Source organism: Furipterus horrens, unplaced genomic scaffold (genome assembly GCF_987537825.1).
Source record: "Furipterus horrens unplaced genomic scaffold, mFurHor1.1.pri manual_scaffold_12, whole genome shotgun sequence".
Classification (NCBI taxonomy): domain Eukaryota; kingdom Metazoa; phylum Chordata; class Mammalia; order Chiroptera; family Furipteridae; genus Furipterus; species Furipterus horrens.
Genome location: NW_028327182.1, coordinates 77,762,837 through 77,788,776, shown reverse-complemented (window position 1 = coordinate 77,788,776; position 25,940 = coordinate 77,762,837). Strand labels below are relative to the sequence as shown.

General features: G+C 37.5%; 1 protein-coding gene across 2 annotated transcripts; it reads left to right on the top strand.

Moving 5' to 3' along the window:
- Positions 1–123: 123 nt before the first annotated feature.
- Positions 124–25,179, top strand: BAG4 (BAG cochaperone 4). 2 transcript variants are annotated; one of them, XM_090258340.1, is made up of 5 exons: positions 124–412; positions 12,370–12,477; positions 21,992–22,246; positions 23,356–23,610; positions 24,357–25,179. In XM_090258340.1, exons 1-5 carry the CDS (start codon positions 146–148, stop codon positions 24,840–24,842), a joined length of 1,371 nt encoding a protein of 456 aa, XP_090114466.1. In that variant the 5' UTR covers positions 124–145; the 3' UTR covers positions 24,843–25,179. The 2 variants fall into 2 exon arrangements, with proteins under 2 accessions (XP_090114466.1, XP_090114467.1); XM_090258341.1 differs by lacking the exon at positions 12,370–12,477.
- Positions 25,180–25,940: the final 761 nt, after the last annotated feature.

Genomic DNA, 25,940 nt, shown 5'->3' with positions numbered 1-25,940 from the left:
TCGGCAGCCGAAGGGGCGGGACTTGGCCTGGGATTGGTTATTGTCGGCCAACCCCCTTCACTGCTGTCCATTCCATCTGGGTGGCTAGCGCCTGCGCATTGAGCCTGCTGTGGGGGGCGGGAAGCGCATCGGAGCAGTGGAGCGGATGTCGGCCTTAAGGCGCTCGGGCTACGGCCCCAGCGACGGTCCGTCTTACGGCCGCTACTACGGGTCTGGGGGTGGGGATGTGCCCGTGCACCCACCTCCACCCTTATATCCTCCTCGTCCTGAACCTCCCCAGCCTCCCATTTCCTGGCGGGTGCGCGGGGGCGGCTCGGCTGAGACCACCTGGCCGGGAGAAGGCGAAGGAGCTGATGGCTACTATTCTGGCGGCACCTGGACGGAGCCGAGTCGAGCTGGAGGAAGCCACCAGGTAAGCTTTCCATCATCTGTTCCAGGGAGATTCGATTGGGGGTCTGGGGGTGAGGGCCATTGAGATGGCTATACCGTCAGATCTCGTAATGGATCGGGTTTCATATTTGTTTACCTTTGGGGAGGTTGTAGAAATAAAAGGCTAGGATCGTTAATGTAGGCATATACTTGTGTTTCTTTGCTCCTCCTTTTCTGATTTGACAACAATAAATGTCTATAAACATTAAATAAGGAAGAAAAGATCCTGCACTGACTTGCTAAGCTAAATAGAGGATGCAGCATCCTCGCCTGGGAACGACGTTGGGCTGAAACGACCCGGCTCTGTTTTTTTGTGCTCTTAACAATTTATCCTGCGTGGCTTGTCAGACCGGCCTCCTGGAGAAGGGAGGTGGCTGCAGCCCCCGCCTTCACTCAGTAACCCTTCCCGCGCGGGGTAAGAACGTGAAGGAAGTGAGGGAGGGATCTGGACTTTTAGCCTTTTGTCCCTGATGCTTTGCCCAGGGTTGAATAACAAATTATTAGTGTTGGAAAATACTTCTGTTTGGGTTTTTAAAATTTTCACAGCAACTGCAACATAAATGGCATTACACACAGTGTTCCTGTTTTACGATTGAAGAACCGTTGGCTCTGAGAGCTAAACCCATTTGCTCAGTATATTTGGACTTATAACATTTTATTTCTTGTATTCCTGCCAGAAATCTACAGTACTTCCGTTAATGTAGTATTCTTCATATAGAATTATCAAAATAGGGTGTGGAGCACATCTCTCCTTTCTTTCAGGAATTATAACATCCTCATTCCCATACATTACTGGTGGGGATGCCAAATGGTTCAGTGCTTTGGAAAACAGTTTGGCAGTTACTCAAAACGTTAAGTGTAGAGTTAGCATATTACTCAGCAAGTCTGCTCCTAGATGTATACCCAAGAAAACTGAAAACATATGTCCACATAAAAACTTGTACACGCATATTCATAGCGGCATTATTTATAATAGCCAAAAAGTGAAAATATACCAGACGTCCGTCACTGATGAATAGATAGTATGTGGTGTATTCATACAGTAGAATTATTTAGCCATAGAAAGGAAAGAACTGATTCATACCGGGTTGACCAAAAAATTCGTTTGATTTTTTCCATAATAGTAGCGCTTATAGTTGTCTTTAACTTCATTTGAAACAATTTTGTTAGATTGTATTGTGACAGCTGTTACATCAAAGTGCATTAAGAAAAAACATTAAAACTGGTAAATTTTTGTGTAGCCATTTTAATATTGAAGATGAATATTAATTTTGGCATATTGTGCTTTGTTATTTCAAGAAAGGTAAAAACACAACTGAATCATACAAAAAAGATTTTTGCAATGTATGGACAAGGTGCTGTGACTGACTGAACATGTCAGAAGTGCTTTGCAAAGTTTTGTGCTGGGGATTTCTTTTTTTTTTTTTTTTTTTTTTTTAATTTTTTTATTTTGGTTTTTCAATGCTGGGGATTTCTTGCTGGGCAGTGATGCTCCACAGTTGGGTAGACCTGTTGAAGTTGATAGTGATCAAATAGAGACATTAATTAAGAACAATCAGTGTTCTACTTCACGGGAGATAGCCAGTGTACTCCAAATATATAAGTCAATAAAGTTATTGATGGAAATGAAAAATGTGTCTTTTATTTAAATGGACTTTTTGGCCAGCCTGATACATTCTGCAATGTGCATCAACCTTGAAAACATCATGCTACATGAACAAAACCAATCAGAAAGACCACATGTTGTATGATTTCATTTATGTGGAATCCAGAATAGGCAAATCTCTAGAGACAGAAAGATCAGTGATTGCCAGGGGATGGGGGAACTGGGGACATTGGGGGTGATAGATAAAATGTATGTGTTTTTTTTGAAGGTGATGAAAATATTCTGGAATTCGATGCTGATGACGATTGCACAACTTTGTACTAAAAACCATTGAATTGTCTGTGCACTTTCAAAGGGTGTGTTTTATGTTATGTTCATTATATCTTTAAAAAGTTGTGTGAGAAAAAACATGTAGTAGTGAGAGGTTAATTGTGAAGAAGGGTATATATTTTCTCTGCCTAAATCTGGACTAAGTAGCCTGTGAGACTTTAATCCAATGTCAGAGTAGAGTGATGAAATGCTTGGCCTTTTAGTAGGCAAACCAGACCTAAGATCAATTGAAGGGGAAGAGAAGAGGACCATTAAACTAATGACTTCTATTTGGGCTTGCTGTGTTATCAAAACAAAAATGTGTTAGGTGCTTAATAAATATTTGTCAATTGAATAGATTTTTAACAAGTGTGTTTTCAGAGTAAGGTTAGAGAAGTTAAGAATTTAGTACTGTGTACATAGTTGTAAGGTATGGTTGGGGCATAGATGTGCACATAGGCAGGTGATGGTGCTGGAGTAGTTGGAGGTAAAGCTGGAATGTGTAATTGGCATTTGTAAACCATTTCAAGAGTTTATCTTTCTGGGACTTCTGGCCAAGATGGAGACCTAGACAGACGCACTGCATCTCCCTCCACAACTAAGACGGAATACAACTACCTCAAAACTAGAGACAACCAGAAGTTCCTGAAAACTGAGCTGCATCAAAGTCCAACAAACAAAGATATAAAGAAGAAATACTCATCAAGACAGGTAGGAGGGGCGGAGCTAGGGCAGAGAGGATGCGATATGGTGGCGGCAGTGGCTGCCAGCGGAATGTGAAGTCACACATTTTAAAAAGTTGGGAGGGACACCTGGGGAGTGCTCCTAGCACCAGACCAGACCGCACAGCTCATGGTCCCAGCAGCCGGGGAAAATGAAGCCTCATTGCTTTTGACTGTACAAACCAGTGGGGGTTGGGGCGGAGGAAGAAACTGCTGGTATCTCAACAGAGCCTATGTGTTTGAAGGGCCCCCACAGTCCTGGAACGTCCGCAGACCCACCCACTCTGGGAACGATGGACAGGGCAACAGCTAGAGGGGCACCAGTCCCATACAGAAGTGGGAGAAGTGCCTGGAAAAGTGGCAAGTGCTGAGCAAGTGGCATTGTTCCCTCTCAGACCCCTTCTCCCAACACAGTGCCACATGTGGTGAAACAGGTGCCCATACTAAGGAATACCTAAGGCTCCACCCCTTAAAACATAACTGGAGCGACAGCTCTACCTAAGACACAGAGGCAAACAAACACAGGAGCCGTCAAGATGAGGAGACAGAGAAGTATGGCCCCAAAGGGGGAACGGATCAAGGTTCCAGTGGGAGAACTAAGTGACGAGGAGATAGCCAACCTAACAAATGAGAAGACAGACAACCTAACAGACGCAGAATTCAAAACACTGGTGATAAAGATGCTCACAGGCTTGACAGATATGCTTAAGTACGGCAAATACATAAGGGAAGAAGTGAAGGCTATGCTAAATCTACACAAAACCACTGGTGAAGGGAAGGAAACGGGATTCAAATCAATGATTTGGAACATAAGGAAGAAAAAACAGTCAACCAGTACAGAATGAAGAAACAAGAATTGAAAAAAAATGATGAGAGGCTTGGGAACCTCTGGGACAACTTTAAACGTGCCAACATCTGAACCATAGGGGTGCCAGAAGGAGAAGAGGAAGAGCAAGAAATTGAAAACCTATGTGAGAAAATAATGAAGGAAAATTATCCTAATTTGGTGGGGAAAATAGACATACAAATCCAGGAAGCACAGAGTCCCAAACAAGCTAGATCCAGGGGGGGCCACACCAAGACACATCATAATTAGAATGCGAACGGTTGAGGATAAAGAGAATCTTAGGGACAGCAAGAGAAAGACAGGGAGTTTCCTGCAGGGGGCTGCCTATGGGACTATCAGCTGATTTCCTAAAAGGAACTTTGCAGGCAAGAAGGGATTGACAAGAAGCATTCAGGGTGAAGAAGGGCAAGGACCTATAACCAAGACTACTCTATCCAGCAAAGCTATCATTTACAATGGGAGGGCAGATGAGGTGCTTCCCAGACAGGGTAAAGCTAAAGGAGCTCATTATTACCAAGCCATTATTATATGAAATATCCAAGGGACTTACTTAAGAAAAAGATCAAAATTATGAACATTAAAATGACAAACTCACAACTATCAACAACTGAATCTAAAAAATAAAAACAAAATCCAACTAAGCAAACCAGAATAGGAACAGCATCATAGGTATGGGGATCAATTGGAGGGTTATCGGCTGGGAGGGGGGAGGGGGAGAAATGGGGATATGGTGCAGGGATTAAGAAGCATAATCGTTTGGTACAAAATAGACAGGGGGATGTTAAGAATAATATAGGAAAGGGTGAAGCCAAAGAACTTATATGCATCACGTATGCACATGAACTAGGTGGGGTGGGATTGCTGAAGGGAAGGGGGGTACTGGGCAGAGGGGAACAAAGGAAGAAAAAATTGGAACTACTGTAACAACATAATCAATAAAATATATTTAAAGTTTATCTTTCTGGTTGATGTTTTTGAAACTTGAAAAAGTATAGGATTGTAATTTATGCAGTGATAGGAAATACAGAAGTTCTACAAGTATATGTTGTCATGGATGTTGCAAGTATTTTTTTCTAAATATGTTATTACAGTATTTATCTTTTAACTTTATTGTGGTTTTGACATATAAGTTTTACATTTTTCTATAATCAAATATGTTAAACAAACAAAGAAGTATAGGAGCCTTTTAAAACCTTATCTCTCAAAAAGTGTGGTCCTTGGAGTAGAGGCTTCAGTGTTGCTTAGAGGTTGCTAGAAATGCAGAATCTCCTCCTCAAGACTTACTACTGCAGTTTAATAAGATACTCAGGTGATTTGTATGCACATTTGTGTTTAAGAAGCACTGCTCTGTAGAACTGAATATAGTGGAATGATGTTGCACTGAACTACTACCAAGACTTGATTCTGTCTGTATATGTTTAAATATCGCAGGGAAAAAATAGAAATCTACCTCTCCGAGGTTTTTTTTCTTACCTTGTTAAGCTAGTTATACTTGCAGCTCTGTAGTTTGCTTCCTGAACTAGCAGCATCTGCATTAACTAGGAGCTTGCTGGAAATGCTGTATCTCAGGTCCTGCCCCAGAGCCACTTAATCAGAATGTGCAATTTACCAAGATTGCTAGATGATTCACATGTTCTCCTAGAATAAGTCATGTGGAGAGTGCATGCTGAGATGGAAGCTGGAAGGCACAGATGAGATTATAACCTAATCTCAGAAGTGATATACTGTCATACTGGTCATAGAAACCAACTATGGTGCAATGTGGGAGTTAAGTTCCAGGGTGTGAATACCAGGAGGCGGGTATCGTTGGGAGCTATGTTGGGGGAGGATTACAATGGCAAGGAATGGGGAGACAGAGCTCAGTTAGGCTCCCAGAGTAGGGCATGCGTTTGAACAATGTCTGAGTGTGATCACATTTTTTTCCAACATCACAGTGTAACAATTTTCAAACGTACAGAAAAGTTGAAAAAAGTATACAGTGAATACCCACATACCCACCACATCTATCACATCTATCTTATATTTTTGGATGCATTTCAAAATAAGTTGCATAGATTTTAAAGACATTTCAAAGGTATATATCATTTGGAAGCTAGGGATACAGAAGAAACAGAAGGTGATTCTGAGGTTTTAGTATTTCATAGAAATAAAGGTTTCATAGAAATAGAAAGAAGAGGAACAGGTTTTTATGGGAAGATACGATTTAGCTTTGTACCAAAAGAAACTAGTGATTGGTTAATAGAGGAGCTTAAAATATATGAAATACAAAGACTTGGCAAGGGTTTATGTATTACCTTTATTTCATTTATGCTGGAAGCCAGTTAATCATGGTGTTTAGTCACTTGCCAAGCTCTGGATGCAAAGTATGCAATTGATTAGAGAAGTTTGTGATTTTCTTTTCTTGTTTTGGTTTTTGTTGTCGAATTTTAGACTCCTTGTGGCATCCAGTATTTATTGTGTGTGGGAACAAAACAATAGATGTGGAACTAAGGAGGGAGATGGAAGCTGGAGATAGTGATTTGAGAGAGTCATCGAATATAAACATAACTGAATTACCTAACTGGGTAATATTCCCAGGGACGATTTTTGAGAGTCTATAATAGGTGACAGCAAAAGAGGGTCGAAAGAAGTCAATGAGAGTGAGTGGCTGCTGTGGCTCAGTGGATTCATTGCTGACCTGAGAACAGAAGGGTCACTGGTTTGATTCCCATTCTGGGCACATGCCTAGGTTGTAGGCCAGGTCCCCAGTTGGGGGCCTGTGAGAGGCAACCACACATTGATGTTTCTCTCCCTCTCTTTCTTGCTCCCTTCCCCTCTCTCTAAAAGTAAGTAAATATTAAAAAACACACACACACACACAAGTAGAAATTGGGTGTGATTAAACATTATGGTTATTAAAAAAAACTATTTACGTGGGGCATGCTTATACTATGAGGAAAGAATAAAAAGAAAAGAAAAAGAAAAGAAAACAGACTATGGCCTTGGTTCGGCCTTAGATTAGCAGGAAAGAGAAGCTGGATAATAGCCTCTGAATTTCTATCTGCCTATCTGCTCCTTTGAGTCGATGAGTCAATCCTGCCCCTGATCTGTAGTGTTGTCATGAGCAAAGGTTGTTTCATCTCACCTGCTGCCCTGGTCTTAACTTTTCTATTAAGGCTTCAGCAAAGAATCAGAGAGTTTTGTTTTTTTTGTTTGTTTTTGTGTTTTTTTTTTGGGAGCTGGGTTGATTAAACCATTTCTGCTTCTGCACCTTAAACTTTATCACGATGACATAACATGAAGAATAAAAAACATTTTTTCCCCAATGCTAACCTTTTTTCCTCTCATTTGTCTTTTTTACTTTGGATCCAAATTCAGTGTCTATATTCCTACTCTATAAAAATCAGCCAGGGTTCTGTTTTAATTTGACATAAATATTTTAATAGTAGAGAATTTGGAAAACACAATACTAAGCAATAAATATCTAAGTTAAAAAAGATTTGTTTGGGCTGAGGTTATTTTTTTGAGGCACATTGGTAAGTCACTTTGTAAATTTAACTGCCTGGTCAAACACATGAAAATCAAGTCCCTGGAGGAGATCTATCTTTTCTCCCTGCCCATTGAAGAATCTGAGATCGTTGACTTTTTTCTTGGGACTATCCCTCAAGGATGAGGTTTTGAAGATCATGCCTGTGTAAAAGCAGACATCCATTGGCCAGAGGACCCGGTTCAAGGCATTTGTCATGGTTGGGAATTACAGTGGACTTGTGGGTCTGGGTGCTCAGTGCTCAAAGGAAGTAGCCACTGCCATCTGTGGGGGCCATCATCCTAGCCAAGCTCTGTATTATCCCCGGGCAGTGAGGTTACTGAGGGAATGAGATAAGTAAACCCTGTACCGTCCCTTGCAAGGTGAGTGGGTCTGTGGCTCTGTGCTGGTGCACCTCATCCTCGTTCGCAGGGCTTCTGGCATTGTTTCAGCTTCTGTGTCCAAGAAACTGTTGCCGATGGCTGGTATTGATGACTGCTGTACCTTGGCCAGGGGCTGCACTGCCACCTTGGGCAACTTTGCCAAGGCCACTTTTGATGCTGTCTCTTAAGACCTACAGCTGTCTCACCGCTGACCTCAGGAAAGAGACTTTGTTTACCAAGTTTCCCTATCAGGAATTTACTGACCATCTTGTAAAGACCCACACCAGAGCTTTTGTGTAGAGGACCCATGCTCCAGCTGTGGCTACCATATAATTTTATATAAGAAAAATAAAGTGAATTGAGCCTGAAAAAAAAAAAAAAATCAAACTATATGCTGTCATTAGGGATCTGCAAATCAAACCATAATGAGATGCCAATTCACACTCAGTAGGATGGTTATAAAAACAAAACCACAGAAAAAACAAGTATTGGTAAGGATGTGGAGAAATTAAAACCCTTATTCCTTGCTGATGGGAATATTAAGTGGTGTAGCTGCTTTGGAAAACAGTGTTCCAGTTCCTCAAATTGTGAAACAAAGTTACCATATGACCCAGCGATTCTACTTCTAGGTGTATATCCAAGAGAACTGAAAGCATATGTCCACATAAAAAAATTATTAATGAATGTTTATAGCAGTATTACCCAAAGAGTGGCAATAGTCCAAATGCCCAACAACTGATAAATGGATAAGCAAAATGTGATATTTGTATACAATGGAATACTATTTGGTCACAAAAAGAATGAGGTACTGATAAATGGCACAACGTAGTTGAACCCCAAAAACATGTTAAATGAAAGAAGCCGGTCACAAGATATCACATGTTCTGTGATTCCATTTATATGAAATATACCAACTAGGTAAATCTAGAGAGACAGAAAGTAAGTTGAGGTATAGGGCTGGGGGAATGGGGAGATAGGGTATAGCTAAAGGATACAGTATTTTCTTTCTTTTAAAAAAAAGATTTTATTTATTTATTTTTAGAGAGGGAAAGGGAGGGAGAAAGGAGAGAAACTTGATGTGAAAGAGAAACATCGACAGGTTGCCTCTTCCACACTCCCCATTGGAGACCGAATCTGCAACCAAGGCATGTGCCGTGACCAGGAATCAAACTGGTGACCTTTCACCTTGCAGAATGTTGCCCAACTCACAGAGCCATATTGGCTGTATTGACTCTTAAATCCTTTATTTGAAACTGGCACACTGTCACTTTTACCCACTTTTTACATAAAAGGTTTAAATTACATTTTAAAAACATGTTAGTTTATACTTCCATTTCAGATCCACCATGCATGGTACTTCCTCATCTTTCTGCATATATTATCTTTCCTTTTCCATGTGAAAATACTAGTTTCCAATAACATTGCTCTATTTATTTATTTCCTCTATTCTACAATACACACAAAACAGTTTAAAACTTTTGCCTTTGGATATACCCCTATGTATATCCATTCAGAATACTGTTCAAGAGTAACTTGGATTATTTGTGTGTGTGTGGTTATCCATTTGTTAGTCTTTTTTTTTTTTTTTTTAATAGAGTTTGAATTCCTACTGATATTTCCAATTCAAATTATGGATTAAAAATGTAAAATTTCATTCTTATATCTCGTATCTCCCACTATGAAAATGTTGATTTCCAACCACACAAAATAATCATTCACTGTATATATTCCTGTTAGGGATGTCAGTCAAATTATGGTGTTTTATATTCTCTTGAAGTAGTTTCTCTCAATATTTTTTGTTTTTTGCCTTCTTTTAGGGACTTAAAAACATTTCATTATCTTATAATTATGAAAAATATTTACAGCTGTTCTAAAGTCAAATGTACAAAACAGAGTGTGTTTAAGGGAAGTCTACTTTCAATCCCTGCCCCACAGTTTTGTTTTTTAACTTTTTATTATAGATACTTTCAAACCGATGTGAAAGAAAGAGATTAATAGGATAAAAATTCCAGATATCTATCACTCATCTTCAGCAATTTTCAAGTTATTGTTAGTCTTGTTTATTTATGCACCCGATCATTTGCCACACTGTTAGTTATGGTAGTTTAAGAATATGTTACAGTATTGAGGGCAGGTTTGTATCTAATGGAGATGATCTGCTCTACTAGGGGAAATAGATGATTTGTGAATGAGTAGAGATAACTGCAAGAGTAAAGTCTTAGGAAGTAAGAGTTATATGATCCATTGCTGTGTGGAAGAATTGGCCTTTAGTAGGGCCAGAGCCACTTCATTCATACTTTTCTGGGAAGAGTGACAGATATGGCACCTTGGTAGGGATTTCTGTCTGATTGATGCTACTGCCTTCTCCCTCTCCCCTCTTCTCTCCTCTCTCCTCCTCTCTCTCCTTCTCTCCCTCTCCCTCCCTCCCTCAAGTGAGATATGAGTTAAAGTTGTCAGTTGAAAAATGAAGGGTGGGATGAGAGTAGAACAGTTGTTCTGGAGAGTGTGATGAACATAGGAAGTAGTTGAAGGCCTTGCTGAGTGTCTACCTGAGATTTGTGGTCATGAATTTATAGTGAAACTAGAGAGCTTGTTCCATTTTTCTCCCCCAGATATCTAGATGAAGTACATATGTGAAGTCAGTGGATGACTGTGTTTAAACTGGGTTAGGTGTTCGTAGGGTGAGGATATCTGAGGGAAAGAGTGGCAAGGGATTAAGATGTTAGGTAACTAAGGAAGGAAGGAAGGGAGGACGTGGGTGGGGTGAGGGATGGAAGGGTGGAGAGAGAGTAAAAAATGAGGGGTACCTCAGAGAAACAGTGGGAGAGAACAGAAACCAGGGTAGTCCTGGGGAATAAGGTATTAGTTCACCACCACAGTTGAGTTAGCTTCATTTCTTGTCTCTTCAGCTCTTTGCTCAAGCTTCAGATTCTTGGTGAAGAGGTCAGTTTATTAGTTAAATGCTCACCTCTTAACTAGGAGAAGGAAGGGAGTTCATGAATCAGGGGAGTTTGCCTGATTCAGAGATTTGGCAGTTAGGGTCTGTTTGCCCATAACATTTTTTTAAATCTTGCTATTTTCTACTTTCTGTCAATATATTATGTAAAGGAGATGTTATGTGCCCAGTTTGTATACTGTCATATGGAATAATTACATGCGTTGGAAACAGTTTTAAGAAACTGATAAGTAGTGCAGTTAAGCTAAGAGGGTGATAATCAAACTTAGTGATTACAACTGCCAGTTGATTTCTTTGTGAAACCATATTCAAAGTTTTGGGGGAAAAAATGCAAAGATCCTGTTTAAGCTTAAAGCTTTATACTTAAACTAAAAAGTTCAAAGTACAATAATTCAGCTTATAGAATAACAAACGTATATGTTAAGCAGACTGAAAAGTTTTGAGTTCATCTAGTCTCTTATCATAACTTATTGGCTTATTGCAAATTATTGCATTTATTTTTTGAGTTGGAGTAAAAAGTTATAGAACTTAATGTCATAGCTAGGTTTTATCCTTGGAGAAAATTACCAAATTATTCTATATCAACTCCTGACATGGAGTTGGTTGTAGGCTGCCAGCAGAAAGCTTAACCATAGCAGAGAGCAGAGTAGAGGAATATGAAAAGACTAGAGTGGCTAGACAAAGTTGAGTATTGAAGTTTTATGTAATTCGAAGTAAAAGTTTAGTAAAGTAAATCTGAAGTAAAGTCTAGTAGTAATATTTTCAAGTTTCGAAGTTGTTGAGATAAGTAAACACTACTCTTCTTAACAATGGCAAATAACTATAATTGTGTTGTGTGAGTTAAATTTAGTGGTGATTGGGTTAGTGACTGGAGAGGGATAAAGGAATCTAATGTCTCTAGTTTTGCCAGTTATTTTGACATAGTAGAATTCCTTTATCCCTTTGAGTGCCAGTGTTGCTGTGAGCGATGCTGACAAATTTTTCCAAAAGTGCCAGCATCACTCCCAGCAACTCTTTTTTCAATGGCTATAAATGTAAATAACAATGGAATAATTTGTATTTTTTTTTTTTTTTGTACCTCAGGTTATATATTGATATAACTTTTTTTCATGTAGATCCAAATTTCGAATTACGCATGGCACTCAAAGGGTTAAATAATCATTTGGTCTGGTGGCATTGGCATAATGCATAAGAACCGGCTATTACTAGACAATCAATATTGCTTTATTCCAAGGCACATGATTTATCATATAATATATCTGCATTAATTTAATAACAAGTGATTTTACAGTGGGGTTCCATTTCTTTTTTCTTTTTTTTTGAAATGTATACCTGCTTCTGTCAATTTTTCGCAGTGATGTAAGAGCCCTGGCCAAGTGGCTCAGTGGTTGGAGCGTTGTCCTGTACACCAAAAGGTTGTGGGTTTGATCCCTGTCAGGGCATGTTTGGGAGACAACTGTTTTTCACATTGATGTTTCTCTCTGTGTGTCTCTCTTTTTCCCTTCCTCTCTCTTTCTCAAATCAATAATCATATCCTTGGGTGAGGATTAAAAAAAAAAAAGAATTCATAAAAGTGAATTTACTTTCCTTTTCCTTTTATTTTTTTTTAAAGGAGCAGCCACCATATCCTAACTACAATTCTAACTACTGGAATTCTCCTGCTCGACCTAGAGCTCCTTACCCAAGTACATACCCTGTAAGACCGGAAATGCAAGGCCAGGTATGGTCTAAAATTGACAGACTTTCTGAATTTTTTCTTAATGAATTGATTTATTTTCAGGACCTATGGAGATGTCATAGGAATAGCATGTGGATTTTTCTTATTTCATGGACTCTTATCTTAATCATCTTAACGTTTTTAGATCAGAGATAGAGAAATATCTAGGTAGATATTATCTAGCAAAGATAGCTTTAGGCATAATAGTATATTTCTCAGGATCTGGAGACAAATGTAAAACTTTTTTTTTTTTACTTTCTTTTTGAAATATAAATGACATATAACTATATTAGTTTTAGGTATACAACATAATCATTTGATATTTGCACATATTGCAAAATGGTCCCCATATTAAACCTAGTTAACATTCATCACCTCATAGTTATAATTTTTTCTTGTCATGAGACCTTTTAAGACTTATTCTCTCAGCAACTTTCAAATATACAATGGAGTATTAACTGTGGTCACTATGCTGTATATTACATATTTGTCATTTATTTATTTAATAACTAGAAGTTTGTACCTCCTGATTGCCTTCATTTATTCCTGCTGTCCATCTTTCTCACCACCCCTTCCCAAGCCAGCAATCTGTACTCTGTATTTTGAGTTGGGTTGTTTGTTTTTTGTTTATAGATTCCACATACGATATTTGTCTCATGTTTATTTCACTTAGCACAATACCCTCAAGGTCCATTCATGTTGTTCCAATTGGCAAGATATCTTCTGTTTTGATGACTGAATAATATTCCATTATATACATATACCACATTTTCTTTACCTGTTGATCCAATTATTTACATTTAGGTTGTTCCCATGTCTTGGCTATTATAGGTAATGCTTCAATGAACCTAGGGGTGCAGATACCTTTTTGAGTTAAGTCTTTTTATCTTTTGGATATATTCCTAGATGTGGCATTGCAGAGGTCATATGGTAGTTCTATTTTAATGTTTTGAAGACTCTCTGTACTGTTTTCCATAGTTGCTGCCCAATTTATATTCCCACCAACAGTGCAAAAGAATTCTCTTCTTTACATCTATACCAACACTTGTTATTTCTTGTCTTTTTTGATAATAGCCATTCTAATAGGTGTAGGGTGATATCTCATTGTCGTGTTGATTTATATTTCGCTGATGATTAGTGATATGACCTTTTTATGTACCTGCTGGCCATCTATATGTCTTCTTTGGAGAAATGTCTATTCAGATCTTCTGCCATTTTTTAATCTGATTGGGTTTTGTTGTTGTTGAGTTGTATGAGTTCTTTAAATATTTTGGAAATTAACCCCTTATCAGAAATATAATTTGCAAACATTTTATGTCATTCAGTAGGTTATGTTTTCATTTTGTCAATGGTTTTCTTTGCTGTGCACAAGCTTTTTAGTTTGATGTAGTCCCACTTGTTTATTTTTGCTTTTGGTGTAAGAAAATTTTACTTTTTTTAAAGGTTTTATTGCCCTGTCTGGTGTGGCTCAGTGGAATGAGCGCCAGTCTGTGGGCCGAAAAGTTGCTGGGGCAGTTCCCAGTCAGGGCACATGCCTGGGTTGTGGGCTGAGTCCCCAGTTAGGAAACCTGTGAGAGGCAATCAATAGATGTTTCTCTCTCACATCAATGTTTCTCTCTCTCTTTCTCCTACCCTTCCCCTCTACCTAAAAATAAATAAATAAAACCTGCAGCCACTTTGATGCAGATACCAGGGTATGGAATTGTTGGATTTTGGTTAGGTCCATTTTTATTAAATACAGCCAGATTACTTTTCACATTGGTTGTACCAATGGGGAAATGTTTAAAAAGTTAGTCACCCATAATCTGACCATCCTAATAAAGTAATAATTGTCACATCTGCATATTTTCTTCTACTTTTTTCTATCCAGATGCCACATTTCTATATGCAAATAATTTAAAAAAAAAAATAACTGCAGTATATACAGTTTTAAAGTGGCTGCATTTAAGCAGCTTTCAAGGAATTTGAATTTGAATCCAGGTCACAATTCGTGTAAATTAATGTTCTCTGCAGAATTAAACTTCCAGATTACTATTAACTGTATTATTATAATTCTGATAGATTTCAAATAGATACTATATTCAGTTCTGTTCTAATTTATTGTGATATGTAGGCTGAAATAATGGCAGTAAGTTTCTTTATGGGGCTGAGTAATTTATTTTTCTAAAAAACATGTTTCTTTTTGTTTCTCATTAATTTGATGATATAATCAGTCCTTTAAGACTGATTTTTGAGCCAGAAGAACTTACTCAGGCCAGAGCAAGGTTTGCTTATTTATTTAAGGAAAATATAAAAGCAATTGATTTTTTAAAAATAATGATCAAGTATATATAAACTTTAGGATATGGTTGATCAGAGGTAGTGGGATGTAAAAGAAAGAAAAAAAATCATGTTACTATTATAATTACCACAAACTTCCATTTTACTAATTGTGTCATCACTGCTGTGACTGAAATTGAGAAGCAGATATTGTTATCGCTTAGTGCTACATGCTTGTTGTGTGGCCACGTACTATAAAAGTCACCCTTTAAAATGTATAATTCAGTTGTTTTTAGTACATTTCCAAGGTTGTGTAACTATAATCACTGCCAAATTCCAGAACATTTTCATTATCCCAAACAGAAACTGTATACCTATCAGTTCATTCCTCTCACTGCCCCGTCTCTGACAACCTGGCATCTGCCTTTTATTGCTATGGATTTGTCTGTTCTGGACATTTCATATAAATAGAATCATTTAATATGTGATATATTGTGACTGACTTCTTTCACTTAGCATAGTGTTCTTCCATGTTGTGACATGTATCTTCATTTGTTTCTATGGCCAAATAATATCCCATTCTATGATTATACCATATTTATTTTATCTATCAGTTGATAGTAATTTGAGTTTTTCTCTTTTTTTGGCTATTTTGAATTATGCTGCTATAAACATTTGTGTATCAATTTTTATGTGGACATATATTTTCAGTTCTCTTGCTAGAGTATATACCTAGGAGTGGAAATGCTGGATCATATGCTAACTCTTGTTTAACAATTTGAGGAACTGACATACTTTTCCAAAGCAATTGTATCAATTCACGTCCCCAGCAACAATGAATGAGGGTTTTATTTTTTCCATATTCTTGCCAATACTATTTTCCTTTTTTAAAAAAACTAAGATATTTCATTGTGGTTTTGTTTGTTTTTATTTTCCTCACCTGAGGACATGCTTATTTATTTTAGAGAGAGGGGAGGGGAGGGAGAGAGGGAGAGAAGCATCGATGGGAGAGAGAAACATCAATCTGTTGCCTTTCATCTAAACCCGCAACCTAGTTATGTGTCCTGATTAGAAATCAAACCCTAGACCTTTCAGTTTGTGGGAGCATGCCCAACCGACTGAGCCACATCAGCCAGAGTTCATTTTGGTTTTGATTTGCAGATCCTTAATGACTTATGTTGAGGGTCTTTTCATGTGCCTATTAGCCGTTTGTGATCTTATTTGGAGAACTATCTATTCAGATTCTTGGCCCATTTTTAAATTGGGATTTTTTTTTAATTGTAGAGTTAAGAGTTCTTTATTATTCCAAATAAAAATCTCTTATGAAATATATGACTCAACAAATATTTTTTCCTGTTCTGTGTTAAAATATTCTCTTGATGGTGTCCTTTGGCACACAGTGTTTTCAATATTGATGTTTTAAATTTTGAAGTCTAATTTATCTTTTTTTGTTGTTGTTGCTCTTGCTTTTGGTGCCATATCTAAGAAACCATCTCCAAAGCCAAGGATGCAAAGATTTTCCCCTGTGTTTTCTTTTAAGAGCTTTTTAAAAAATAGTTTTAGCTTTCACATTAAGTCTGTGATCCATTTTCAGTTTATTTTTGTATATGGTGTGAAATAGGGTCTGACTTTATTCCTTTACACCTTCCTATCTAAGCAGCTCAGCAGCATCTGTTGAAAAGACTATTATTTCCTCATTGAATCTTGGTACCCTTGTTAAAAATCAGTTGACCATCAATATGCATTTATTTCCGGACTCTCAGTTCTATTTCATTGATCTGTATGTCTTTGCTTATGCCAGTATCAAATTGCTTTGATTACTATAGTTCTGTAGTAAAATTTGAAATCAGTAAGTGTGAGTCCCCCAACCTTCATTGTCAAGATTGCTTTGGCTATTCTGGGTCCCTTGAGTTTTCATATGGATTTTAAAATCAACTATCCAATTTCAGCATAAAAGGTAGCTGCAATTTTTATTGGGATTGCATACAGACAATTTGAGGAGTAGCATCCATTACTTTTACAGTTAATGTAAGAGGAAGACAATTCCTTAAGTCATGAATCACCATTTTTCTTAGCATTATTAATTTTTATAATTTCATTGATCTTATTGCTAAAGATTGTTCTGAGAACATGCCATTTCCCCCTCTTAGGTAAATAAAAATATTAAATTTGTGTATTATATATATATATATATGTTCAAGAAAGAGTCAGTTATTATTTAGTAATGACTTTTTGAAAGTAACAGCAGTGATATGAGAGAGCTTTTAGATACTGTATAGAAGTTGCTGGTTCTAAACCCAAAGGTGTCTAGGCATACACCTGTAAGCAGTAGCATAAGTATTTTCTGATGAAACATCATGTGGGGATTACACCTTTATCTTCTGACCAAAACAGACTCCTGTGGTGGTATGTCTTTTAAAAAATGGTTTCTTTTTTAAAAAAATTAAATGGTTTTAGTAATTTTAGCGTTTTAGCTGCCACTTTGTGTTAGTCTTGCCATGTGATTTTCTATTTGGTAGGTTTTATAAATTTTAACAATTCTAATTCAGAAACAACTCTAATAAACCAAGAAAACATAATTTTATGCATTTGTTTTCTGAGAGTGGAATTTACATTTATTTCTTTAGAAGTTGTTAACATTGCTAAGGCTTCTGACCAGTGCATAAAGTCGATTAGCCTACTTTGCTTTTAGGTGCAGTTTATGTGTTGTGCAGATATTGGGGGCAATCTTGAACATACAGGTTTCCTCATTTTTCAGTGCTTTGTTCTTTAGCTAATAGTAAGGATTGTCAAGAGGAGCACGTAGGGCAATTCATGGAGCAGGGTGTGAGCAGCACTGAAGTACACCAGCTCATACAGAGGCTGTACCTCTGAAGGCACAAGATACTGTGTTGCCAGACTGTTGATGAAGCTCAGGAGGTAGTCTCTGAGTTCTTTAAACTAAGATGACTTCTAATTTGCTTTACTAACTCCTTCATTTCCATCGAGGACTTCCTGAAGTGAAAGAAGCCTGTCCTGATTTTCTTCCTCTTCGGCCTCTGTATCAGAGCTCTGAAATTGGGTCAGGAGCTCCTTTATTTTCCTTTGCTGTACTGCCAAGCTACTTCTCAGAAGACTTAAGAACTGTGAAACATTTCTGAAATATGGTCATTAGCTCATCTTAACCAACATCTTTAGCAACTGCAAGGCTAGTATATGTTCTTCTGACTCCATGTTCTTTTGTACACATGCACATTGCAGCTCTGTGATCTGTTGACTCAGTGGGTACTTGGTAAAAGGTAGGAACTCATGAAGACAGCTCAAAACCAGGAAGTAATTGGCATGACAGACATACAGGTTTCCTAGTAATGACGTTGGTTGTTTAAAATCCTCAGATTGATTATTAATTCAGCTTACTTTACTAAAGCTTCTTTTCCATGTACTCTCTAAAGGATGAAAGGCTACTGGTGTTTTTACATTGAATTTTCTGATAAAGAAGATATTCTCTTGGCTCCTGGGAGATTACACCATAGAACACAGAGTGCCTGGGGGTAGAAGTGATCTAACAAAGACATGAAGTTCTTTTATCACATTCTGAATTGAGAAATTATGATACAAAAAAGGCATTGGTCAGAACTAACACTTTCTCATTTAATTTAAAGGGTAACTAGGTTATTGAGTACTGTGGTGAGAAGCTCCTGTGAGACAAAAATTAGAATAGTTCTATTAGAGGTATTGCATGAGGAAACAGCTAGCAGATGATAATGGATTTGGCAATTCCAAAAATAAGTATTAGTAAAAATTCAAGTTGATGTTGACTGCTGATAATTATGAAATCTTGGAGTAGTTTGTGGTGAAGCCTTCCATGTTTTTCAATATAAACACAAGAGGACGAGTTGTGGTGTATAGCTAGAGGAAATTTGTTTGTTTGGTTTTTTGCTTGGATTATGTCTGTTGGCTGTTTGATAATCACATCGAATAGAAAGGGAAGTCATTGAACAGTGTATTGTTTTCTAGGGGAGGGAGCTGACCACTTTTCTCTTCTTTAGATCCTATGTCTATACAACAGTCCATTAACTGAAACCACCTTTTGAAAGAAGTATTTCATACTAGATAACGTTTAGAAGTTGTTAATGTTGCCAAGTGATGCCATATGGTGTGACATTTACTTTTGAATGCTAAGTTATGTTTATATTTACATCTAGAACAAGAGCAGCAGTTGGAATTTCTTTGAGTTTAAAGAGCTCCAGTCTCTTGATTTCTTCTGGAATCCAGAATGAGACTTTTATAGAAATTCAATAAATATCAAAGATTTTATTTAATTCTTCACTTTCAGATTTCATTTCTTGACATATCAGCTAAGTTTTAAATCACTGCCTGTTGTTATCAGACACAAATTTCCCTTCATTAAATAGTCTATCTGGATACCAGTGAAGTAGCTGTGGTCCTAGCAGGCCACTAGAATGTAGACACACTGGATTGCATGACATTTTTAATAGCGTTAAAAAATATATATATACATATATATATATATATATTTTTTTTTTTTTTTGGTTTTTCAATTACAGTTGTCCCCTTTTCCAAAAATATATATATTTTTTAATTGTAGAAAGGAATACAGCTTGATTATTAAAATTTTGGAAAATAAAGAAAAGGGGAAATACCATCTTAATTCTGTTACCCTAATGAGGGAAAGCAAAGTTCGCCACCCCAAAATATTCCTTTTGGGATATTGATTATTTTAAGCTGCTTATTTTTAAGAACAAAAGACTCAGGTAAAAACAAACAAACAAACAAAACTTTGATCCTCCCACTTACCTGTCTAAAGGAATTCAGACAGAAAAACCTGCTTCATGGATAGGATCTATTCTCTTTAGCTGTTTACCTTAGCATATATGAATTAAGTGCAGCAGACAGACAGGAAGGATTCAAGTCTGTCTTTTAGATTTCCCTCTGTGTCTTATTGTTTCTGGGTGACCCAGCAAGAATTTACTAAATGTTTGCTCTTTCTCATCTACCTGTGAATTACCTTTTTTCCCTTTGAAATACTAGACCCGTTTCTTCTTCTCCTTAGTCCAGAATGGCATATAAGCCTCAGCTGCCCAATGTGACCTTGGATTGCATATTATGGAGCCCCTGAATGTACATAGGCAATAAAATTGGTCATTTTCTTCTGTTGCTCAGTCTCATGTTAATTCACTTATTAGTCCAGCCAGAAGAACTTAAAAGTGTGGGAGAAAAATTATTTTCCCCACACTAATATATCCATTTAAAAAAAATCCTCACCTGAGGATATTTTTTATTATAGATTTTAGAGAGAGAGGAAGGGAGAGAGGAACGTCGATGTGAGAGAAAAACATCGATCGGTTGTTTCCCATACTTGATTCCACCAGGGACTGAACCCAGAATCTAGGTATGGGTCCTAACAGGTTCGTTGTCCTATTCAGGGAATATTTTGCTGGGATCTTCATTTGAACCACTCCAGGGATATGTGGTGATAATAGCTTGTCTTTTATCCTTTTGTCATAAAAGTATGACTAAGAATTTAAGTTATTTTCTACACTGTTGTGATGTCTATTCCACATTGATTTATCGCACATTTTTATGTGTTAGATTAGGAATCAAATTTGAATCTTGTTGGCTCTATTCCCAGTGAGGGCAGAGGACTGGGTTGCGGGCCAGGTTCCCTGGGTGGGAATGTGTGAGAGGTAACTGATCAATGTTTTCTCTCCCTTCCCCTCCCTCTAAAAGTAGATGAATAAAATCTTAAAAAAAAAAAAAAAAAAAAAGATATCAGCCCTGGCTAGTAGGGCTCAGTGGATTGAGTGACAGCCTGCAAACCAAAGGGTTGCTGGTTCGATTCCCAGTCAGAGCGCATGCCTGGGTTGTGGGCCAGGTTCCCAGTTGGGAGTGCGTGAGAGGCAACCATGCATTGATGTTTCTCTCCCTCTCTTTCTTTCTGCTTTCCTTCTCCTCTCTCTAAAAATAATTAAATAAAATCCTTTTTAAAAATGTAAAAAAAGATATCAAAATTTTTTTTATTGAGGTATAACTAAATTATAGTTTGAGGTATACAACATAATAATGATTTGATATTTGTGTACATTGTTAAATTGTCCCAGTAAGTCTAGATAACATCACAGGATTCTTACTCTGTCTAAAGTGGGAAAGATTATGTAGTCTTAGCGAGAAAGATGAGTACTGGAAAACTTGATTCTATGTTTTAATCATTTAAAAAAGGTTAAGTGGAGCCCTGGCTTGTATGGCTCAGTAGATTGAGCAGTGGCCTTCAAATTGAAAGGTCACCAGTTGGATTCCAGGTTAAAGCACATGCCCAAGTTAGGGGCAGGGTTCCCAGTTGGGGGCAAGTGCGAGGTGACCAATCAATGTGTTTCTCTCCCTCTCTTGCTCCTTCCCCTCCCATCTCTCTAAAAATAAATAAATAAAATCTCTTTTAAAAAAGGTAAAGTGAAAATAATAGAAAATATAAAGGTAATCATTTAAATTTAGAGTTTTGATTTAATTTTTTGTTTCGATTCCTGAACTCAGGACTCTGGGTGTCAATAATAGTCTGGATAGGTGATTTAAAACAATAAAATAAATGAGTAATTTGTGTCTTGTCTGCTGTTATTGGAAGCAGAGTGGGATAGTTACAAAGAACATGAGTTCTATAGTCATATCTGGGTTCATTTCCTGACCTTGACATAAATGATCCCAACAACGATATTATAACTACTATTTATTGACCATACTCCATGCCAGATACTATATTAAGCATTTTATATATGTCATCTCATTTAATTGTAACCATAGCCCTTCAAGATAAGTTTATGATCTTATATATACAGAGCTTCTGGGAGAGCTATGTCTGTCTCTGTAGTCTTTTTTTTCTTTCTATTGTATCATGATTATTTTCTTCTTTCTCTAGCCACTGTCCTACATTTCCCAGAATCCCCTTGCCAGTTTGTGAGTACACATGCTCTACTGTTAGGTCTAATTGTTAGCTATACTTATGGAAATGTTTGGAATGGAAGCACTGCTCTAAGTCATCTCATCACAGTTCACTCTCCCATTGTTATGGCATAGACTCTACAGTGATAATCTGAGTTTAATGTATGGTATGTGATTATAATATATGAAAGAAAGAATTGTTCAAAGATTGCTTAGTAGTTCATATTTTCATTAGTTACTGATTTCTTCCCAAAGTTTTCAAAAGTTGGGCATTCAGCATTCCTACTCTTTTTCTCACCTTTTTTTCTCTCAACTATGCTTTTTACAGAGTTTGAATTCTTACACAAATGGAGCATATGGCCCACCATATCCCACTGGCCCTGGGGCAAATACTGCCTCATACTCTGGCGCTTATTACACACCTGGATATTCTCAGACCAGTTATTCCACAGAGGTTCCAAGCACCTACCGTTCACCTGGCAACAGCCCAACCCCAGTCTCTCGTTGGATGTATCCCCAGCAGGAGTGCCAGACTGAAGTACCTCCTCTTAGAGGGCAGGTTTCGGGATATCCTACTTCACAGGTGAGCATTTTTCTGTTGGGTTTATATTTTTTAATATTTTATGAATGATGCCATGTTCATTTCTCTGTTCAAGAGGAGTTCTAATAAGTCAATGTAAGAAACGTCCAAACCTATAGAGAATTTTTATATGTTTATTTGCGCTAAACTGACTTGTTGAGAAGCAAAATCTCAGCGGATTGAAAAGATGCGCCAGAGAATGGCAGTTTTGCACCTTATTTTATGCATTACAATCAAAGGAGGAGACATAAGGAGGTTACATGAAATCCATTAGTGGTACACTAGGGAGATGGGAGAAAGCAAAGTCGGAAAATAGATCTGAGATTGGATACAAAGTAAAATGGAAAGGATAGGCAGATACTTCTTTTACATTGGTGTGTGTAGGATAGTTAACAAAATTTACAGCAGATAGAGATGGTTTGTGGGAGAATAAGGTAACAATGAGGGGTTCTGTGGTCTTTTCCTCTGGTGGGCATTTTGCCCTGACGGGTCTGGAGCATGGAATTACTCTGACATTCCAAAGGTATGTTATTGTAGATGCAAAAAGACAACAAACAGGCTCACTTAAGGTGAAGATTGACCTTTGTTAAGGAAGATACTGGCCTAGAGCATGACTACCTGCCATAACTCGCTTTTAGTTAGGATGGTCTGAAATTAAAACTTCCTATGTGGTTACTTTAGGTCTCTGAGTTTGTAAGGCCCACCATGCAAGCCTCCCCTTAGCTTGTCAGGTTTGATTAGTATGTGGCCCCTTTTTAGGTCCACATATATGTCTTTATTTCTGCTTCCTTATGTGGGTCTACTTATTTATAGTATGTATGGGGTAAAATTATGTTGTGCTTCAGCCATTGAATTGTAGGCCCTATTCCTTCTGAGTTTGATTGTCAGCAAACCTGCCTCTGGTATTTTTGGAACCAAACTTTTTTAGACTTGGAGAAATTACTATAACTGATCAGAGATGCTACAATTTAGTCCAGTAGTAGCTAAAATGTATTCTGTTAAGGAGAGAGGAAGCATCTCAGAATCTGTTAATACTAGACTGTTTTCATTATTTCTTTTTAGGTTTTTTTTTTTTAAGCAGTTGATCTGCATATGTCCTTCTTTCAATCTAGAACCCTGGAATGACTGTGCCCCATTATCCTTATGGGGATGGTAATCGTAGTGTTCCACAACCAGGACCATCTATACGACCACAGGAGGACTCTTGGGCTTCTCCTGGAGCTTATGGAATGGGAACCCGTTACCCCTGGCCTTCAGCTGCGCCCTCAGCACCACCTGGGAATCTCTACATGAGTGAAAGTACTTCACCATGGCCTAGCAGTGGCTCTCCTCAGCCGCCACCTTCACCACCACCCCAGCAGCCCAAGGTAGGAGACCTAAATATTGTTCTTTTGATGTTTGGGTAGTTAAGAAAACACAACATGAAACTTTTCTGCAATGGTCTGTGTTAAGTGGGGACTAATTGCAAAAAGCCGATGACTACTATTTATAGCTTTTACCTAGCCAGTTCCCTTTAAAAACAAAAATAAAAGACTATTTTTTAGAGCAGTTTTAGGTTCATATCCTTTTTCTAAAGACCACAGAAAAAGCTCATTTACTGTTTGTTGTAATACTATCTGAAAGTTAAACAAAATCAAAGATTCTATTTTGTTACGCAGCCTGTAGACAGAAGACAAAACCAATATGAAATTGTATGGTTTAATTAAACCAAGGACTTGAACATCATTTGCTTGTGACTAGGTTTCTTTTTAAGATCTGTTTTAAGGTTTTAACTTTTTATGGGAAAAACTGTCTAATTTATATTTATGAAGTCACTCAATGGATTCTGAGGTAGTAAGGGTAGACTATGAGATATTCATGGTGATGACCTGCCTCAGGTAGATTCTAGCCATTATACTCAGGAAATCTCTGCTTTTTACTTGACAGGGCACTCCCTTTTATATTTTTAGGGCTGTGTGTTTTCTCAAATCATTAATGAGGGAGAACCAGTTTTATTGGTGGGGAATCTTTTCATGTACCTTCCTGGTCAGCAGAAGGATGTGGGCTAACAAATCTGATGTGGATGGATTCTCACTAAAAAACGCTTTCCCCCTCTTTGCTCTCCCACCCCAAGGATTCCTCATACCCCTATAGCCAATCAGATCAAGGCATGAACCAGCACAACTTTCCTTGCAGTGTCCATCAGTATGAGTCCTCGGGAACAATGAACAGCGATAATTCAGATCTTCTGGATTCCCAAGTCCAATACAGTGCTGAGCCTCAGCTGTATGGTAATGCCACCAACGAACATCCCAGCAATCAAGAGCAAAGTAATAATCTTCCTGAAGAGAATTTGTCTTCAGATGAAGGTACTCCCCCAAGTATCAAGAAAATCATACATGTGCTGGAGAAGGTCCAGTACCTTGAGCAAGAAGTAGAAGAGTTTGTAGGAAAAAAGACAGACAAAGCATACTGGCTTTTGGAAGAGATGCTAACCAAGGAACTTCTGGAACTAGATTCAGTTGAAACTGGGGGCCAGGACTCTGTCCGACAGGCCAGGAAAGAGGCTGTTTGTAAAATCCAGGCCATACTGGAAAAATTGGAAAAAAAAGGATTATGAAAGGACTTAGAACAAAAGGGAAGCCTGTTACTAACTTGACCAAAACTCTTGATTTTGGTTAATTACCCTCTTTGAAATGCCTGTTAATGACAAGAAGCAATACATTCCAACCTTCCTTTGATTTAAAACTTGAAAAACTGGTAAAAGACTTGGAAAACATTTTTGTTATGAGTTGTTTTCAGTTTTCAGACCAATGAATGTAATAGAAAACTATGGAGTTCTCAATATTGCCAAGCAGACTCCTCCTTAAGAAATTTACAGATATCTACAAGTTGCTTCTTATCAGCAGGAGGTAAATACACTTTATGTAACAGGCTTATCAGAAACCTGCCAGACAAGACTGGATATAATCTGAGACAAACAGGCTGTTTTTTAAAACATCTGGATTACTTGTCACAGTTTTGTACATTTTGACTGCTTTCAACATACATGTCATATAATTACAGCTTGGACTTTAGCATTGTTGGACCTCTGTTTTGTTTTGTTATTTGCAGTTTACAAATATAGTATTGTTCTCTACTTCTTGGTACATTTTATAGTAATATGTTTAATGTAATTATTCAAGAGACTATATTGACAGCCAGATAATATGGCATTTCTGAATGAATTTATAACTTTTCACCACTTGAATATATTGCAATGTATAGTGAGTTCTTGAGGTCTCTTTTTTTTTTTTCGTATAGATCATTAGGTTAGAGTTTTATGACTTCTACTTTTCATGTTAATAGCGGAAGGCGATTTGAAAATAACATGGGCATAGGAATGCAAGTGTTTGTGGCCATTTTTATTTTTTGCTCTTTTATTGTATTTGGATAAAGATTTACTTTAAAATGTCGTAGGGAGCATAGGTAACAGATGAAAAATTAAGTGCCATACTAGGTAGAAATAATAACTGTATAAGTAACTAATACAACTATTTGGAAATTCTGTTCTCCATCTAAAATATTGGTTTCACCATCAAGAGCCCTACAAGCAGATTTCAGCTTAGTTTATAGTAAAAAAACAATGAGGGTAAAAGTGAATTCATGCTCAGGGAATGAATTAGCCATAGCTAGAGTGGGAAATTATTTTTTTCTTTTAAAGGTAGATTTGATGTTT